The sequence below is a fragment of the Falco rusticolus genome, chromosome 16, assembly GCF_015220075.1.
Source record: "Falco rusticolus isolate bFalRus1 chromosome 16, bFalRus1.pri, whole genome shotgun sequence".
Taxonomy (NCBI): domain Eukaryota; kingdom Metazoa; phylum Chordata; class Aves; order Falconiformes; family Falconidae; genus Falco; species Falco rusticolus.
This window is the reverse complement of record NC_051202.1, coordinates 3,243,436-3,264,106: the sequence shown is the minus strand read 5'-3', so window position 1 is coordinate 3,264,106 and position 20,671 is coordinate 3,243,436. Positions and strand designations below refer to the sequence as shown.

At 53.1% G+C, this 20,671-nt stretch overlaps 1 protein-coding gene across 6 annotated transcripts in view; it reads right to left on the bottom strand.

Moving 5' to 3' along the window:
• OPCML (opioid binding protein/cell adhesion molecule like) overlaps nucleotides 1-20,671 on the bottom strand; it is a 311,115-nt gene that overhangs the window by 93,009 nt on the left and 197,435 nt on the right. For 3 of the 6 annotated variants that reach the window (XM_037409967.1, XM_037409966.1, XM_037409969.1), the window contains one exon: nucleotides 17,524-17,608. In XM_037409967.1, the coding sequence (XP_037265864.1) occupies nucleotides 17,524-17,608 (85 nt within the window). Of the gene's footprint in view, nucleotides 1-17,523; nucleotides 18,727-20,671 lie in introns of those variants that run through there. The other 3 variants (XM_037409970.1, XM_037409965.1, XM_037409968.1) reach the window with 3 other exon arrangements.

The window sequence follows — 20,671 nt, the reverse complement described above, 5'->3', positions numbered from 1 at the left end:
TTTCTGCAGACAGCAAAGGAGAACGCCCTAGTGCTAGCAACAGACGGGTGATGAATCACAGGTGAGCAATCCTGTCCCAGGAGTTTAACCGTGATCATTCCAGAAGGGATTTGGAAGGCTCAGCTCCTTCCCCTCAGCCACGTCCCTCAAGGCCGCCCTCCTCACCGTGTCCCTGGGGACACCACTTTGGGGCCAGAGCAAGCCATCACCATCATCACTGGGAACCTCCTGCCCAACACGCGGTTATTTTGGCATCCCAGCATGGCCCTGCTCTGCCAAGCCCTGTGCAGAGGGAGCTGGAGCTTAAAAATGTATCAGCTACGAGGCTGCTGAGAGCCCATGCTCCCTGTTTACACCCCTTGCAGTCCGCAGGCATTTCAGCCTGCCATCAAAGAGCAGAGTACTCTTGGCTTTTAAACCTGGAGCCTTTGAGCTCCTCTGACAGCAGCAGCCTTGCTGACCCTTGTCTGGAGGCTTGCAGGGCACTCAAGCAGTCAGAAGCACTGGTGGAGTCCTGAAGCTTTACAGAGGCAGTGACTTTGGGGATGTGAAGTTAATCACACAAGCAAGCGTCTCAGAGCTGCCGGGAGGGAGAGCAGGGCCATCAGAGACCGCAGTTGAAAGTGTCAACCGTCTCCTAAGATCTCCGCGTCCAGACACCAACCCGGTGCCAGCGCACTCAGATCACAGGGTGAGAGTGAGGGGCTGTTATAGGGGTCCCAGAGGGGACCCACTGGGCCATTGGGTCTCATCCCTCCCGGTCAGGCAGCCGATTAATCCAAAAAGGGTCTGCAGCATCTCTCCTCCACGTACCAGGCTACCACAAATCGCCTCACAACAGCTTATAACAAACTGGAGACCCGTAGTGCAGAGGCCAAAAGCCACCAGCTCTGAATCATCACAAGAAAGGAGATGAAAGCTATCGCCGTGCCCCAGACCCTCACAGTAGCGGGGAACGAGGAAAAGGAAAACGTTTAAGTGAAGCGCGCGATGAGGTTTGCAGATGGGCAGGGAGGAAAGCTCCCTGCTCCTCCAGCACGGAAAGGACGGCACGAAAATAATTGGACTGTGAAATCTAAAGGAAGACTGGCGGACCAAAAAAGTTCAAAGCCACAAGCCTGCTGGTTTGAAGTTGTTCCTCACCCTTAAAAGCCAGTCCTGCGCCTGTCTTTGCCGAGACAGCTGCCTCACATCGACACTCGGGGTGGACCCTGCGGTCTGTCCCAGACCCCGCAGCTTCAGGGCTGGCTAAACTCACCCACTGCCACCCTGCAGGGAGAGCTGCCACCTTCTGCTGTGGCCTTTCCCAGCCCCCAAAGGCAAGTTTGACCAGATAGTCTGGGAGATCGCACCCCACTTGCAGATTCACAGCCAGATAACAAGAGCTGTCTCCTTTCTGAGCATCACCCCATGCACCGTACACAGCCTGTGCCATTACAGCAGCTGCACAGCCCACGAGATGACGGCTAAATGCAGCTCTGTGCGCTCTAACAGGATGAGCAATATTGCTGGCTGCACACACAGACTCTGTAAAACAAGATACAGAAGTGAGATCCTGAGCCCAAAACGTTCTCACCCTCATTTTCTCCCAACACCATCCTCTGCAAAAACCAGAGCAACCTGTCCCCAGCTCCTCTCAAGGAGAGGGCAGCTCTCCAAGTTCACGCCTTTCCTCTTGAGAGGGAGCCTTTTCCAGGTCCTCAGCCTCTGCCTCAACCCCCTCCCCTCCTTGGAGGCATCTGGACCCCAGGAGGATACTGCCCTAATGGGTTACATCTCATTACTGCAACCACAATGTCAAACCCCGTCTCTCTATCCCTTCAGCATCTGTCTCCACGGTATCTAAGTGCCTCAGATGACTAGAAAAGTCCCTTTGTGTGTTTTCCCAACCTTTGGCTGTACAAGTACCATTTAATCAAGCTCAGTAATGAAGCCAGAAACAAGCCAGAACAGGCTGTGCAGCCACAGGCAGGATCAGCGCAGCCTTTGAATGAGGTGGGGGCTGATCCCGCTACCCGCAGGTGACAAAGGGGAAAAGGAGCAGCTACGGGGTCGGGCACCTCTGTGATGCTCTGAAAGGTTCAAGCAGCCTCAAAGCTCCAAATAGCCCACGGGCACTTCAGCTATAACTAAATACACGTGGTAAATCCCAAAGCTGTCCCCTACACACTAATGCCGTGGGTTTATTATTTCTCCAAGGTTCCCAGGCTCTAGCTTGACCTTCAATAAAAGCAGCACGCTCCAGCTCAGGACCCCTAAAACCATATTTTGGGCACAAAATCTGCACTTCTGAGTGTACCCCTGCCTGGCACCGCAAGCCCCAAGCTCCCAAGCTGACTTCTGAACACAACACCTGCTCTCCGGGCTTGGGCTTCCTCTCTCCAGGATCTTCCTCGCATGGATGCTGCTACCATGTGCTTCAACTAGCGCCTTCCCTCCACTCGGGCCAGCTTTGCTCACAGCATTTTTGAGGTGACTACCACAGTTTGCAAATCACACATCAGGAGACATATTTCCCTATACGCCATCCCTGCCAGCGGTCCTGCCCCTCCAGGCATCCCTCGGATGCTTCAAAGGGAGTTGCACACTCATCAATCCCTTGGGTGCTTCAAGGAGAGATACACACTCGTCAGTGCCTCGGATGCTTCAAGGAGAGTTGCACACCCATCAGCACAGCTCGAGGGAAGGCATTCGGGACACGCAGCTTCCCTAAAATCAACTCTTCTGGCCAGAGCTCTCTCCAGGTCTGCCAACAACCTGCCAGCTCCCACCCACAGCGTTAACCCAGTTGTGGCTTTTCCCTCTCCCCTCAAATCCGCAAGTCCTGGAGATGCGATCCGTATGAAGACCTCCTCTTATAAAGATCCAACGTGTGTGTAGAGCTGTAGGAGCACCATTAAAAGTTTGCAACCACGACCTGAGATCACCTTAGAAAAACCACAAAGTAAATGAAAGGCACCTCGAATCCAAAACTTAACTAATCAAAAGACATGATCTTTGTTCACCCCCTCATGGTCTGGGGCTTGACCCTCCTCTTTCAAGTGGTTAACCGTTACTATTACTAGTAGAGAATTACTATTTCCCACTAATCAGGAGGAAGGAGAAACACAGTTGCAGCCAAGGTGCTGCTCGTAGCCTGTGCTGCACTGCTGCAAATGGTGGCAAATGACCTTTATTTCTTGGAAAAGCATGCTCAGGAGCTGGCTGCAGAGACTCAAGACATAAAAATCCCTGTAAACTATTCCGAGCAGGGACTCTCTCTTTGCTACATGCTTGCACAGCGCCTGTCCCAGTCTCTAGGCCCTACTACAGTATAAATAATGATAATCCCTCAACTCAGCAATACAATGAAACACTTGCTTGGTACTAAAAATTATTTAAAATTCATACCTACATTGGGAAATTATTCAGTAAACTCTAATTACTTATCAAAAGCAACGACGATATTTTTAAGGAGAGGGAGTGCCCATAAATACAGAGCCATAAATAAACTGCTACTCAGTAGCACGAATTAATTTGTATTTAATTGCTAGAAATTGCTATCAATTACTAAACATTCCTTGCAGAATAGGCAAATTCTTTTAAGAACAATTTCAATTGCTAATTGGAAGTCTTTTCCCACCCCCCCACCCCCCCCAGTGCCTGCCTTCTTTCTCATCCCAGCTCCTGCTGAGCGCGGGACACATCCATCCCAGCTGGCAGGGTTCTGCGCTTTGCAGGGCAGAGAAAGACCCGCAAGGAACCAAGGAACTGCTCAGGCTCCGAGAGGTTTCACCACCTTTGGGAAAACCCTGAGGGCAGCAGGAAAACCACCGGTGAGAAGCCTCCTGACATCGCCAGGATTCTTCGCGAAGGATTGAAAGGAGGGAGCCAGGAGCTGGAAGCAACATATCCACTTCGTGCACACCCAGGAGAGAAACACCTCCCAGGGACCACTGGTTTCCCCTGCACGCTACAGCAAAGCCACGCGGACCCTGCAGGGAGCCTCGCCACGGTGTATTGCTCCTCTCTGAAGCACGGATCCTGCCCTCCATCCGAAGCCGGGGAGGCTGCAGCGATGCCCCCACACATGGAGGGGAGCCGTGCAGCACGCCTGGCCACCACGTCCCTGCGTCTCCCCGCCACACAGCCCTGGTATGGCTTCAGACTAATTTTCTGATGTTTTCTGCTTTGCTGTTGGCATAACATCCCATCAGCAGAGTTAATTACATCCACGCTGGGTGTGAAGGACAGGCTGATTCTCGCAAAGAGCCAGAGGCCGTGTGATCCATCCTGCTGCTCTCGCAAAACAGCTTCCACGTTTGCTGACTAACTGCAGCAAGGCGCTTCCCTGCCGCCCCGAGGGAGCTCTTCCAGACACCACCAGGCTTCAGGGCTGCTCTCACCCCCACATCCCTCCGATCTTCACCCAGCATCCCTCACAGGAGGTCAGACCGATGGCCTCAAACATCTCCCCCATCCTCGTGGCCCAAACAGAGACTACAGAGGCTCCCCAGAAAGTTAGCTGATAGCACAAAATGCAAAAGAAAAACTTGCCCACAGTGCTGGGCAGGTCTTTGCTTGCCGAGAAAGCACCAGGCACAGAAAAGCACCCTGCTCCCCCCCAAAGCCCATCCTCCTAGGTGGAGGCACAAGTATATCCGTGGGTGAGACGGGATCGGAAGCAGGGGAAGGTGCTGGCAAGAGCTGCTTGTGCCTACAGCTTGAATAAAGAGAGGCCTGGGGTGTCCGGGACTGTCAATCCAACATTGAGGCATCACTCCATCACCGGTCCCCCCAGGACCGGGCTGACAGTCACAGGGAGGCATGTGCCAGCCATGACAAGAAAGCAAATGACACGCACATCTCCTGCTTACAATAACAGCCCTTCTGTGTCTAATCCATCATATTTGATGCAGATCTCTTACCCTGAAGTGTTGTCAATGAGGATTTAATTTAGTGCTAATTAGACAAATATTGCATGTTAAACACCCATTGATTATTAAGAGACAGTAAGCACGGTTTAGCTCTGCAGTGTGCACGGACACGCTGTATTATATCTGGGATGAGGCTGGTAAATGTCTTGCTGTTTCCAATCATCAGATAGTAATTAACATCCAATAACTTGTAACTTGGTTTATCATTATAGATTTGGAAAGGCAGTAATAGTACTGTATGCTAATTAAATACCAATTGATTATTTAAGGCATATAAAGATTTAGCAGCTAGGTAATAGATATACACAGTTGTTAAACTTTAATAACCATCACACAGTGTTCTCCTGTACTATTAAGTTAGTGTTTAATGAAAAAAAGCGTTGCTCCTGAAAGCAACTTTTGGATGGGATTCTCAAAAGTGCTCGGCAGCACGCAAGCCCCTACCCAAGGATCAGAGTCTCCCAGCCATGGGGAATAGGAAGAGAAGTCAGGGAATTTGGAGCCCTTGCTTTTTAATTGAGACAATCAAAGCCCCAAGGTAAGTGAGGTGCCCAAGGTCATAGTGAGAAGCAGTGGCAGAGCCCAAGGTGCTCCTGAACTTCTCCTCTGACGTTCTGCATCTCAACTTTTCTCTCACTCCATGCAAAACCCTGAGAAACAGAGACAAATGGCCAATTCTCTGCCAGAAAAAAGACTTTCAAACCCAAGCCTGGCACCTGTTGGCATCCCACCAGCCCGCAGGGTAGCCTCATCCAAAAACCTGGTCAGAAAAGACACGCGCAAGAAGCTGAAGTCTGCAGTGACCTCCCTCTAAATAACAACTGGAAAGGAGTCGATAGATGTCAAGCATCATTGTAGAAACCCACCAAGTCTGGCCACCCCCTCGCCCACCGTGCCTGCTCCCCATAGCTGCCTCTCCTCCCTGGGATGTCCCTGTGTTCCTTGGATGGGGTCTGACCCCAGTGCCAAGCACCAGTGATTTGGGAGGGCTGGGAAGGTTGGGCTCCATCCCATGGGGGAGGAAAAGAAAGATGAGAGGCAGAAGCCCCATGTCTGAAAGGGAAAAGATAAACGGCTTCTGAAGGGAAATAACCTGCTGGGCCCTGGGTTTGGCAGCACCCCGCTACATGCAGCATCAGTCTTGAAAACCAGCTGCAAGTTCAGCAATCGCAGGGCAAAGCACCGGTTTCAGAGAGTGAGGCCGAGCTGGTGGCAGAGCTTCTTCCCAGAGGGAGCCCACAGCCAGGACCACCCAGTGCTGGCCACCCTCGATGGCTCCTGGCTTGGGGCAGTGGGCTAGGAGAGGGATGGCGAAGGGATTCAGCTGGGAGCCAGCATCACAGACCCGGCCTCGGGGCAGCACCAAGAGGGATGTGGCTGCAGCATAATCCCTGCTCTGGGTCCAAACCCCAGCGGCCAGCTGGAGAGATGGCAAAGGTGAAAACACACCCCGCACCCTCACAGCTCACACACAGTGCAGGATGCGGCCAACGGGGAGAGCCAGCACCTTTTAGTAAAGGGAGCTGCTTCCTCCAGATGGACTGGCCCCATCACTGATTTACCAGGCAATAAAAGCAAAATCAAGGAAAATGCTCCAAGTGCACCTCTGAGAGTCTGCAGTCTCAGTTATAGAGTCTGGGCAAGCCCCAGTTGCCTCTTAAAACCTTCTCTTGTGCATAACAGGTCTGCACAGTGACCAGGGAAGCGGTCAGCGTGCTCTTCCCAGGGCTGGCTGGCTCTGCAGCCCGTGCTGGAGCGTGACATCCTCCGCAAGAAGGGGATGAGGAGTCCTGCTTCTCAGCACCACTGTACCAAAAGGCAGGAAAAGGCAGCAGGATGAGGCCAGCAGTCATCCTGCAGCTCGTGGGCTGGCAATCCCCATTGTCTGGAAGGAAAACCAACCCAACTTAACAGATCAGTCAAGATGCTCCACCCTGGACCTTCTCACACGGGCCACCGTGGGATGGAGTATACAACCAGACGTCAACAGCTACACATTGCTACTTCAGAAGCCTTCAAAGTCCTCGATGACACCCTGCAATGCCAGTCCTGCAGCATGACAAGGCTATGAACAGACACACTCGCACACCAGGAATCCTGCACAAGGAGACCGAGGACATAAAGACGATCACCCAAGCCCTCCGCGCAATCCAGCGGGACGTTGTCAGCCAGCTGCAGCCTCAAACTACTGCAAAGGTGCCTTTGGTTTTTCCTGTCGATTGGGCTAAGAGTTCCTCTTGGGCTGGGTCTCAAAAGCAGGGAAGCACCCTAGAGCAGCCAGCCCATTCCCCTACAGCCTGCTCCGGCCGGTGGTTCCCACCTCAGCTTTCCCACCCGCTCACAGGGCAGCAGCTACAGCCTTGCCTGGGTCACTGTCCGAGACATCTCCTGCTTCCCCTCACCCACGAGGCTTGTTACGCTGCTGTACAGAGGATGTTAGATTAGTCTGACACACTTTCTCCTTGACAAATCTCCGTGGGCTGTGGCACAGCTGATCACAAAAATTTCACTTTGTTGTTTTCTCCCCAGCTTTCTCAGGATGGAAGGGGAGCAATCTCCTAGGACAGCTTCTCCCCCCTTTTCCACCACACCAGACACTGTATTTGCCTTTCCTCAGCTGTCTGGGGCATCCCCTGCCCTCTCAGATGAGCAACAGAGGTCCTGACTGCTCCAGCCAGTTCCCTGCAGAGCCAAGCAGGAACGGCATCAGCCCAGACAATTTATAGGGGAACCTCAGCAAGAGAGTAGAAGAGACCAGAGGAGGAGCAGAAAGCAAGATAAACCCTCTTAAATAGTTTTGCAGTGGAGTTTACCCGTGCTGCAGCAGGCAACAAAGAGAAACGTCAAGAGCAATGAGACAAGGCAGGGGAGGCGTCGCAGCAGATAAAGGATTCTTCAGGTATGAGACAAAACCAGCTTTGGAAACCTTGCAGAAGTGAGTTTAAAGTCTCCAGAGGATATCAATTGAGAGTCTGTCACTTGGTGTCAGGATAACTTTCTGGACAGCTCTCGGAGCTTGTTAAGCTCTCGCTTGGGCTGCATTTGAGCTCTGGTGGCAGCGCTGTCTACAAGCACGAGCGCTGAAACGAGAGATGAAAAAGACCCGCCGAGTCCACACAATTGCTCCGTTATCCCTCCGATAGCATCCCCCACCACAACCTGCAACACGCCCAACAACGATGGGCACGGGGAGCTCAGCTGGTGTTGCTCAAAGACTCGCTCCCTCAAGGAAGGGATGTTTCTAACCGGGGGCAACACACCAAAACGAGAGTGCTCCCACCCCAAAACAGGGGCCGTGGTGTCCGGGAGGAGCTTGCAGGCACAGGATGGGAAATGCGGGATGAGATGCAATGGCCTGTGTAATGCAGGTGGTCAAACCAGATGGTTGTAATGGTGTCTCAGCAGAGCAATCTATGGCTCCGGGAAGAAACTGGCCGCTTCCCCCACAGCAATCATTTCATCAAAAGCCCTGCAAGACTCCCGCTGTTCCTGCTAGCCCTGGATCCCTAACTTTAATTAAGTCCAAACAGCCTTCTCGCAAGAGGAAGGGAGGAGAGGGTGACTCAGACAGCGATGGGACCAGCCGGCGTAATTATCATACAGTTAAGAATATTAATTAAAAACAGCCCTCCCCCCAGTTTAAAAAAAAAAAAAAAAAAAAAAAAGAAATAAAAAAGAAAAGCCTAACTAATCAATTCCACTTAAAGGAATATATGGGGATAAGGAGCAAGAGCAGGGAGGGTGACGGAGAGAGGGATGGGATGCGACGTGAATGCTAACAGCTTCCCACCGTAGCTGCTGCCGCAGTAAGCCCCAGGCCTGGCTGCTTCCAACAGTTACTTCGAGTCTCCTTGGAAATGGGCTCAATCTTTTCTTCTACCTGCTGCTGCATCAGAGCAACTCCTGTGATCACACAAAGGACTTTAAATCTCAGCTTTAACTGCCTTGATTGAATTAAATGCAACACCACAGTAAAGCAGCCTCTTCGTTTAAGGCATAAGCATGGAGGCTTTCTCTTCTGCTAACGGCACTCTCCCTCTTTCTGAAATGATGAGTTGCTCATGGGTTATGCTCTTTAAGAAAGAAAAAAAAAAAAAAAGTCATCTGATAAAGTGGGTTATAAAACCGGTCGTGGTAATAAACGGAGAGCAAGGAGCCTGATGCAAAGCCAGCAAAGGCGGCAGAAACCGCTGTAGGGATGCAATATCTGAACCGTGATTAATACGTGACTGTGGAGGGAGCAGCGCGGGATGCCACTCACTGTGCTGAACCCGTGATGCAGGGGACACAGGGCAGCGCTGTGCCCAAGAGAGGACCTCACCCGGGCAGCGGAGGGGAGAGTATCGATGAAGGATGATGAGTGGCTGGCTCCCACGTGTCAAAGCAGAGGGAGGAGAGATGCCTCGTAGCATGACACCCTCTCGACTGTGGTCACCACGCGGGACAGACCGCAGGCTGTGATGGAGGAGCAGAAGGGGACAAAGCCAAGCACTGATGTGATGCGATGGGTGCAGCCTTGTGGTGACTGCTTAACCTCCAACAAAACTACCGTCCCCTGCGCGGGTGCTGCAGGCAAAAGGCATCTCCTATGTCCAGGTTCGTGCTAGGGAAGGGAAAGAGTTGGGGGAAACTCATCATGCATAGACTCTGCAGAAAAAGGCTCAAAGCAGAGGGGAAAAAATTATGAGAGATGTTCTCTGCCAGAGCACAACTCTGGTACTCCCAACTCCTACACACAGCCATAACTACCTGAAAAAGCCTAGGTCAGGTCACTCCAAGCCAGAGCTGAAAGGACCAACACAACCACAGGCTCATTACAGAGGGTGAAGGGCTTAGCTCCCATCTCTCCTTCCAAAAAATAATCCACATTCATCCCCCTTTCTTGGGACTTGCTTGCCTCTCTGCAAAACGGGGATAACAGCAGCACGCTCCCATGGCTCTTACAAGCCGTGACACAGAGCAGGATGTGTTACGAGAAGGTGCCCGGGGAGCATAAACCATTTCTTTTTATCAGCCTCCATTATTATCACATTAATGTCATCGCCGCTCGCAGGATGAATGCTCAGGTGCCCAGGAAGCACTCCTGGCTCTTTCGTGCCCCTCCGCGGGAGCAGGGCAGCCTGCCGGCAAATGCCCACGAGAATTACGGCCGGGTTCCCGGGCGCAGACACGGCTATCGGTTCCTTTTTATGAGCCTTCATTGTTATTACCACCTATTTCTTTTTACATTCCTGCCAAAATACCAAACATTAATCTCCCTCGCTCCCTGCAGGCAAAACATGGGTAATTGGATTTATATGGGTTAGAAATTTGTTAGATTTTTATATTTATATATATATATACACACACTCACATGCACACACACACAGAAAATATAAAAAATAGGAGGCGGGGGGATACACTGCCCTGTTGAGACTGGTCCTGCGACTTGGGTACCAGTTGGCTCAAGCCAAAGCCCCCCTGCATCTCAGCTCCCTGCAGCCGGCACATCCCCGTGGCCCAGCCGGCTGTGCTGCCTGCTGGGCTCTGATTTAGGAACTCATCTTACAGCAGTGAACTTCACACCATTGGAGTTGCCAGTCGTGGCTTTTTCTTTGGCTCAGTCTTTCCAACGTTCTGATTTTTTCTTTACTCTCTCCCTTCTTGCACCTCCCTTTTTTTTTTTTTTTTATCCTTCTCCCAGCTTTTTTCTCTCTTCTTCCACTTTCTCCCTCCTGGCCCCTCACTCCTCTTCTCTCCAGCTCCAGCCAGGAGGCTGCACCACACACAAAGCTCGGTACACCAAGAGAAGAAAAACCAAGGTGCTCTGTACGAAGGCTCCTCAGGTTTGCCCACTCCAACCCCCACCTGCACTGGAGATGGCACAAAGCACCTTACTGGCGTCAGCACAATTTACTGCTCTATTCCTACACCACAACAGTTGTTGTTCTCATTATCCTCCCTTTCCATCGAGAAGCAGACTTCGAGACCTGTTTGTATCCTGAGGAACAAGTCCATCAAGCGAATATAGTCATGGAAACAACTCAATTTAAGCAAATCTTGGGAAATATTCATAGGAAAACAGAAGTACAGTATGTGAGTATTTTGCACTAAAGATCCAACCTTGAAGGAATCTGTCTGCCAGGGAAGACAGGACCTACACATCAAATCAAACCTGCAGTAAACAACCCATTACAGGCTAAGAATCGTAGCAGGGGCTGTGGGGGTATTATTTTTCTCATTAAAAAAAAAAAAAAAAGAAAAAGAAAAAACAGAACATCCTAACCCTCAAAGGCTGCTTGCAAGGACGGAAGAAGAAGTGATAGTCACTGAATCAGATATTCCTTATGAACTGTCTGCTTGGCTGTAGTATCTACAGATTATCACTTAAAACAATATGTCCAGCTGTTGTAAAAAGCATCCGTGGGTTAGGGCTTAATGCAAGGAGAAGGCAAACTGTGAGAGCAGTCGAGGGAACAGAGAAACTCTTCGGCAACCGGGAACGTGAAAGACAAGCCACTGTGCCCCGGTTTCATTTTGCAGCGTTAACACCTAATCCTTTTCTAGAAACAAAGACTCGAGCTCCTGGAGCAGTGTGCATGATCCAGGGAAAGGACACATATTACCACTCACAATCCCAGGGAGTTTATTATGCTTGCAAAAAGATGTCGTGTACCCTATAGTGAAAGGATTACTAACAGTTGAGTCTCATCCCCTGGAGCTCAATATCACCACTTGTAACTATTTCTGGCTAGCAGAGCTCAAAAAACCGTAGCGTGGGGGTTGGCTTTTTTTTTAGCCAAGAGGACCATTCCAGGGCTTATCCTGGCCCCTGGAGAGGTGATGGCGAGTGACTCCTTCTCCCAATGCAGCGCCGGACCATCTCGCTGTGCTCTCAAAAAAAAAAAAAACAACCTAGGCTTTTTTGAAGCAAAAAGTGCCCTGGTTATGGTCTCTGTGGCTGCAGATCTTTGCTGCTCTGGTCCCGTCTTACTCCCACAGCACAGCCTCTCTTGCCATACCGGCACTGGCTGGGCAGGAGAGGCGCTGGGCCAAGCAGCAGTGAAAGCCTTGCCAGTTGAAGGTGAGCACCCCAAAGCCAGCCCCAAATCTGCCCCTCGCACAGCAGGACTGTGCCCCTGAGCAAGGACCCCCAAGCTCTCCCCGTGCCAGCCAAGCAGGCACCCCACACAAACCAGCAAGCCCTACCCTGACCCAAGGTGGAGGCTGAAATTCATCCCACACAAGGACACCACAGCTCCAAACTCCCTCCAGCATCTCCTCCTGAGATGACAGCAAGGATGAAGGCAAGGCGGGGGGCTGCTCGACTGCTCCAGCCCCACCAAGGTGGGAAGGGGGCATGACTGGGGACACTGGGAGCCACCTGCACGGTCTCAGCATCTGCATTTCGGCGGCAGCATCTGCCTCTGTGCAACGGGCTGAGGTGGAAGGAGCCCTCCTGCAACCCCCTCCTGCAACCCCCTGACCTTTCTCCAACCACCCTTCCAACGGCTGCAATATTACAGGGAAATTAGCGGGCACTGTAATTATAACTATCAGGAGCAGATAAGACAAGTTAAATACCAGCTACCTAGGGAGAAATTATTATGCCAGCCAGGAGGATCCAAATGCCAGAATCCGTGGCTGTAATTTCACTGAGTCGCCAATTACAGCTCCGCCACGCAGCAGGCTCTGCCTTGGAAACGGCAGGTATATATTTAGCTGCTCCAGAAAACTTTTTGGCTAGGAGGGGGAGGGAGGGGGCAGCAATGGAGCAAGTCCTCGTTAATCTGCTCTTCGCTAATCCCCATGCTTTTAGCATTTGCACACAAAAAGCGGCAACTCTCTCCCCACTTCTCGGCAAGGATTTAACAGCAGAGACGTGGCTGCCTTCACGCTTCTTTTCTCCGCCGGGTACCACAGTTGCACGTTGCACGGTGGCGGGAGAGTGTCACAACCCCCATTAACAGGTAGGTAAACTGGGGGCTGGCAGTTTGACCAAGAAAGAGGAAAAAAAAAGATTTCAAAATCTGATTTCCTGACTTCCCAGACCTGTGCCCAGAGACTGTGGTCCTGCCACCTGCTCATGCTGGTTGTATTTTACTGAAGCATCATCATGTGCTGGGAAATAGACTGCGGTAGATTATTACACCCAGGAAAAAAAAAAAAAAAAAAAAAGGAAAAGAAAAGAAAAAAAGCAAAGCAGCATTGTCAGAAATAATTAAAACTAGAATTGCAAAAATAAATGGAAGAACGGCATCTCACGATGTTATATTCTGGTGTTTTATTTTTAATTGGACTAGTTCTCGTACTCACTAATTGACAAAATACAGCCAATCGCAGAGTCCTGGATGCGACTGAGCAAAGCTACCCTGCTTTTTTTGGTCTCCTTCATGGACAAGAAATGGGGAAAGCCACAGGCTCACCAGAAACAAACAGAAAGGCAGAGGGGGATTTGACTTGAAAATCTGCCTTTAAATACAGTGAAAAAACCAGCTCTGTATTTAGTTTAAAGCCTAGTTATACATGCCTACTGCTTTCTGTACAATCTCAGCACCAGCTACGAACACTCGTTTCTTCTAATCATAGCTGACAAACTACTGTTGGATCCATTTTACAGATGGGGAAACTGAGGTGGAGAGCAGGAGAGGGGGCTCCTCCAGTCCTCGTGTTCCTGCAGCGACAGCCAGGGAGAAAACCCAGCCCACCCTATGTCTCCCAGCTACTCCCTCCAACAGCTGAAACACACTCTCCTTGCCTTACAGGGGGGTGAAAAAAAAAAAAAAAAAAGCCAATATTTCTTAAATACAGATAAAACTATAAAGCCTTGAAATTTTGAGCAGCTGTTGTTTTATGTCTTTATGAACTGTACTGATGCCTGTTATAAAAGGTCGGTTTGCTGGCGGCACAAGCAATACAATCCCGTTTACTCTACATCCCCATTCTAACGCCGCTTGAATATTTGCCACAGCAGCGGTGTTACCTGCTGTTCAGCCCCTGCCTGCATTGCCTTTGCACTCCGGCTCAAACTCTGGCAGCCCTCCGCGATGGTGAAGATGCTTCCAGTACTGCGATGCAGTTGGGATAAAACACAACTCTAGGTTTCTAGCCAGGGTCAGCCCACTGGGATTGCTAACCGTGCTGGGGACGTGCCAGCGATGCCCCCATAGCAACCTCAGGGATGGATGCCCATGCCCTGCAGCTCGCAGGGCACGCATCCAAGAAGCATCGTGCGTAGAAAGCTGAGACTCGGTGGCACTCTTCCCAAAACCAGAAACTTAATCCTTGTTTCCACATCAAATCCCAGCTGGGAAATTAAAAAGTGACCTTCTGCAACCTCCCTGCCGGTTACCAGTGTGCTCCTTGTTCCGTTTCGTGTCCCAGACTGGTGGGTAACAGGGGTTACTGCTGCCATCTAAACACCTGCCCTGCTTCATGGTAGAAGGTTTTGTATTTCAGAGTCAGGGAAGAGGCAGCTTGATTTTCCCTTTAGTAGTACACAGAGAATTCACAAACTGCTTTCAGCTCCCTGGAGAGGAAAGGTGCACGACTATTACGGGAATTGTTTGTTCTTACAATAAAAAATAGTGAATTATCAACAATCTCTGCTTAAAATAAGGGAATCATTTGCTGCTGATCTAAGATGACCTAGAAGTTGCCTGTAGATGGAGCCTTAGTTTCTGCAAGGATTAGGCTGAGCCTCCCTCGGAAAAAGGGTGGAGAGCTGGAAATGGAAGCGCCCAAAATCCAATACAGGAAAACCACAACCGGCCTGAAAAGCCTCCAGGTTTCCTCCACCGCTAACATGCGGTTCTGCTCTCCCTCACGTCTCCTTTCTGCAATGCAATGTGTGGTTAAAGAGCTGATCTTGGAAAGCAAAGAGCTTCCATCAGCCCTGCCAAAGCCAGGGGGACTCGCAGGCTCAGCCCATCTCGTGACCAGGCAGCGGCACCGTACCAAGCAGGATGGGAGAGCACCTGGCCCCTCCAGACCTAACGGGACTGCAGCTAATTCTGCAAATGCAACAAGCTGGAATCACAGGGCTCAGTTTTCCAAGGCCAAACTCCTTAATTTGAGCCCTGAGAAACATGTCATTTTGCAGGGAGGACAGCAGAGGACACCACATCTGCTCCTGCTATGGGTGCACAGACTATGTGCTGGGAGAAAACCCCAGCAAGAGCCCCACATTAGACATCTACCACAAACATCACCCAGACGGAAAGACTGCCCGGGGCAATTCCCCCTTCCTGGCTCTCTGTAGGGTATCGCAGCCTGCAAATAAATACCAGCCACATCCTCGAGATGCTCTACCTTTGAGCTGCTGCATGACACCCAGGGTTGATGCTTTGGGTTGCTGCGTGCAATGCCTTGCCCACCTCCAGACCCCAAGGGGAGACAGAAAGCTGCTCCCTACCCAGAGGCTGCAGAGGGGCAGCAGCAGGGAAAGAGAGGTGGGAGAGAAAGGAGGGGACCATTGGGAAACAGCAATGCCAGAAGAGATGGAGCAGACTGAGGGCAAATGGGAGCCGGAGGCCAGAAACAAGACTGCAGCAGGCAAAAGGTAAACTTGAGGAGGAAAAGGGTGGGGGTGAGAGCATGGAAAAGACGCACCGGAGAGCCGGGGCAGGAGCAGATGCTGGGGCGAGGAATGAGTAAAGAACAAGTGCTTTTGGGGCAGGGGCTTCCTCTAAGTGCCAGCACTGGAAGTCCCACCAGGGGATTCAGAATTTCTTATAGGAAGGCTAAGATACCCCCTTGCTCCAGCGCTGACTGCTTCACAAACATCTCCCCTCTTGAAAACAGCACAAAAAAGAGGCCAGAAGCTTTAAAAAAACCCAGGAGATCCAAGTCAGCCCTCTGCTGGCAGCTGGCTCGGCTGGCGCTGGAGCTGAGGGTACTCCCCAGGGAAGGGGCTCAGCCTCCCGCAGAGCTCGACCACAGCAGGCACCCATCCTGCTCGCACCTCCACGAGCATTGCCTTGGAGAGCCCCAAACCCCACACTTCACCAGGGAGACAAATTCAGACACTGAGGAAAAGAGCACCAAGGCCAAAGGCATCTCTCCGGGGGACTGTCTTCTCTTTAAACTGCCTTGCTCACTCCAGCTCAAGCTAATCATCATTGCAGTTCAATTATGAAGAGCATAAGGAAATGTGCCCTCTGCTCTCCTGCTGTGCCACGGCCCCCAGTTACATGGGGTGATGGCAAGGGTGTCCCAGTGGGTCCCAGGCTGGGACGGAGGAATAGGGACACACCCAGGACATCCCAAAGTCCAGCAGGCGCCGTGCCGGGAAGCAGACAGACAAGCAACCAACGCCTTTCTCAGCAGCACGGAACTCACCGAGCCCTCAAGCCAGAGCCTGTTTTTTCACACCATCACGTTATGCACCAAATATTTCCCCTCTACAAAGACCACCGAGCCACAGAAAGCCTGCCTGACCCTGCCAGCCTCATGCCTCTGTCTCCCACGTGAGCGCAGCACCCTCTGCTCAAACCAGTGTAAGCTCCCCATCCCTGCAACGGCTCGGCGGCTAGCGGAGAGCGTGACACACTGCTCGCCCGTGCCATCCCTGTGCTTGGCTTCGGGAAGAGCAGCTGCTCTCTGCTGCAGCCCTGGTACTCCAGGTCTGAGGGAGGGAGCAGCCAGCCTCGTGGGGGGGGCACACGCCACTTGCTATTGCAGGGAAAGCAAGCAGACTAACTCCTCCAGACTCACTCACTCCAGGCTCAAGCCCCACCGTCACCAGTGCTTCTCCCCCAGCTCCCAGGGTTGTTTGCCCAGCCGGATTAACTGGCTCAGGTCCTCCCTGGGCTGCCCGAAGCACGCACAGCACGACCCAAAGCCCCAGCCGCCAGCTGACTCCCCGCCGCCCTCCGAAAAAGGCTGAGCTGCTATCTGCTCATCTGGCCACGCTGCTGCGATGTCTGTTGAGAGCTGCTACCCTACATGGGTAATGCACCATGTACACCTGTAACTCATTCAGGGAATGAAAAGGGATGCTCTGCTGTATTGTGCAGCATAGAAGTGGCCCATCTGCATATAAGCTGCCTGCATTGCTCCTACAGCAAACAGCGTAAGGTAAAGCATCCATCAGAATTCATAAGATGCACCCCTGGAGTAAAAGATTGATTTGATATTAACAGATTCGTGCAGAGACTATAAAGTGATCAAGGCAAAACACTGACACCTCGGAGGCATCGCAGCCCTGGAAACCCGCTGGCAATGCAGGCTGGCATCGGTGCAGGCGGTGTGGACCCCCCCTCCCCTCCCACACAGGCACACGCACGGAGACAACTTCAGGAGCATCAGGCAGCACTAACTCACTGTCTGCCACCTAAGCCCCTTTGTCAGCTCCTCGTCTGGCACCCGCAGCCCCCCGCCAGCACCGACGGGAGGTTGCCAGCCCTGCAGCCCTGCTCCCTGCCACACAGCACCAGCACATCGGTCCCCCCCAGACCGCTCTGCCACGATGGGGAAGAGCCCCTGGGACACATGCAAAGTGTCCAGTGGGTCCCAGGACCCTCTGGGCAGCCCCATTCGGCGCACAGCATCCCCTGAGAGCCGCAGCCAGGACCAACCCCACCACCACCACCATGCCCCCCCAAGGCAGAAATCCAGCTGCTCCTACCTGAGCGTGGCACTCTCCCCTTGCCGCACAGTCACGTTGTCCATAGCTTTGGGGAAGGTGGCATCTCCGCTGCGCACGGGCACTCCTGCGGGCACAAGGAAGAGCAGCCTGAGACAGAGGACGACTAGGCACCTCCAGGGCAGGGCTAAGCACCCACCGACCCCCATCCTGCGCAGCAGTGACTTTTCCAACAGGCAAAATCACACCCAACAAGGCCACCAGGAGCGAAAAGTGGGGGGAAGGGGGGGGGGGGGAAGAGGAGGGAGGGGGTGCGTGTGTGTGGGGACGGGGGGGAGCAAAACCACCGGGGCGAGCGATGCGGAGCTCCACGGAGATCAGGAGAGCCCCCGGCAAGGCAGCCTGCGAGCACTGAGCCTGCCGAGCGGCATCCGGAGGGAGTCCCCAGTATCCTTGGGTGAGGGAGGAGGACGGGAGGGCCGGGGGGGAGGAGGAAGAGGAGGAGAGAAGGTGCAGAGCAAGAGATGAAGGTCACAGATGTGTGGCTGCTCGAGACGCTACTTTAAGATTCAGTTGGGCACACGCTGCGGAGATCTGGCATCAAAAGTTTATAACCCAAGGAGGAAACGTAAGTGTCTCTGGCAGGAAAGGGAGGGCGGCCATAAAAAAAGGCTGGGGGAGCAAAACGGGCTCGGAGTTGGGTTGTTCGCCGGCTGTTGCTCTTTTGTGTAAATAACAGAGGGAAAAGGAAAACGAAGACGGAAAAAAAAAACCACCACCCCAAAAGCTCCCCAAAATGCCGATTCTGTCGCAAGATCGAAACTTCCCCGCGGAGCTGCAGGCGAGGTCCTCGGCGCCCGGACGCGAGGCAGAGCCAGCGATGCTCCTCGGCTTTGCGAAGTGGCTGTCCGGAGCCCCCCCGGGCCGGCCCAGCCGGGGGGCTCGGGGTGGGTGCCGGAGCCCCCCGGTGCCGCTCAGGCGCAGAGCGGGGCGGCCGGGGCGCGGGGGAGCGGGCGAGGCGGCGGCAGCATCCCAGCCCCGCCGGCGCGGCTGGCCGGCAGCATCCCTGGGCGGCGCGCAGGCGGACTGCCCGGGGTTGTCATGGCAGCGGCTCCATCACTGACCGGCACTTTGGCTCCCGCACACCCGCACGCACCCAGCACCCGCACACGGGCGAGCGGGCGGGGAGCCCAGCCGAGCGGCGCACACTTCACACGCCAGCCTTTAACTCTTGCCGCACCGCGCTCGGCGAGCAGAGGCACCGAAGCTCCCACTAGCCAAAGGGACCACCCCCACCCCCCTTTAACCATTTCACCCCCCGCGCAGAGGGGACTCTTCTCATGCAGGGCACGCTCGCCCCGCAGCCCCCCAAGAGCAGCAGGGTGCTGGCTCCCTTCCCGCCCCAACCGCTGCATCTTTCCCTGCATCCACCTGTTGATGCATCTCCCACCCCGCTGCATGCGAGGCAGCGGGTAGCAGAGAGGGGTTGGGACCAGCCTGCAGGCAAGGTAGTGAAGAACGGTGTCCTGCCACCACGGGCTTGTCCCACGGGATTGTGTAGGCTGGAAGGGAGCTCCAGAGTATCTCCCTGCCCTGGCCCCGCTGTCCCCGCTCCCTGACACAGAGATCGTTGCAGTCGAAAGCCCAAAGGCTTTCCACCCCACCACTCACAACAGGACAGCACCTGACATCAACAACAGCTTTCCTGCTTTGGAGGCACGCAGAGACCACCATTTACCTCCTCCAAGAGCAACTGAGGGCATCAAGACCTCAGTGACCATCCAGACACATCTGTGCCTGTGCCTACAAAAGAAAATCAGCCTCACGCTGCCATCTCCCTGCAGTGTGCTGTACATTCCTCCTACCCAAGCCAAACCAGGCTGGACCTCGGTTGGGTGCCTTCCTCCAAAGGGCATCTGCCTCTTCTACAGAATATATCCTGGGCAGCTCTGCCCCTTCCAGGGACCAGAGGAGGAGCATCCTGACCAGCGAAAGTTTTACTATTTTGGAGCCCCAAGCTCATCCAGAGACCCAAACACAGCTGCTAAAGCTAATACAGAGGTTTTGCAAGGGTTTTCCAGTGATCCCAAGCCCAATTAGCAGCATAGCAGGTCCTTTGGATATGGCAGTGGCACACAGCGACCCTGAAAACACTGCTAGCCACCGGCTAGCACTGCAGGGATGCGTGCTGGCTCCAGGCACCGGTTATGGCTGCAGGCACCAGAGGGATGCTCACTGCAGTTTGGATAAATAGGACAGGCTAGGAGCAGAGGGAAGCACGGAGAAAAGCAGGGCTGAGTTTTCCGTCAGAAAGAAAGCCTTTCAGCTGCTGAAAAGTTGGCTTAACCCTGAACATGCAAGGCTGGCTGCTTCAATGCCAGGCATCCTTCGGGGGGAAGGATGGAGAGGAAGGACACCCCCATCTCCTTCCCAATCTGTTCCCATCCTGGCACAGAGGAACTGTGTCTGCTGGCAGGGAGGGAGCAGCAGCAGAAAGGAGTCAGCATAAACCCGTTGCAGCTCCCCACCAGTGAGACAGCCTGGCCCCAGGTGCTGCTGAGCCTCGTCCAGCAGCAGGGTGAGCTACAGGGGGGTGGATATTGCAGGGACCAGAAGCTCTGCCGGGGAAGATTGTGTTTACCCCTTGGGATAGGAAGCTGTAGACGTAGAGTGTACGTAGCAGAAAGCCTGCCAGAGCCAGTGCAATTCAGGAAAAGGGAGATTTAAAGGGGGGAAAAAAAAGGCTGTCTGCCTCAGAAAGCCTCTGAGGAGGCTGGGGAGACATAGCTACACGAACAGATGTAAAGGCATAGACAGATAGACAGATAGCTAAACTGGCTGCAACAGACAGCTGGGCACAGGTAAGCTTATATGGGGCATCGGGGAGGGGAAAGAGAGGGCTGGAAAGCAAATGTTACACATATTTACGTAACAGAAACCTGCCTAACTGGGTAGGGACCCAACAGCCAGGAACAGCTATGCAGGAGACTGCCGGAGATACGTCTGCACAGAATCACACAAAGAATGGTCATGGTTGGAAGGGACCTCTGGAGATCATCTCGTCTCAACTGCGCTCATCCCCAAGGATGCTTTGGGCATCTGACAGAGGGTACAGGCAGCCAGAGCAGCCTCTCCTGTCCCCATCTTCTGGACCACCCCAGCACAAATATCTCCCGGTCCCATTGCCCTG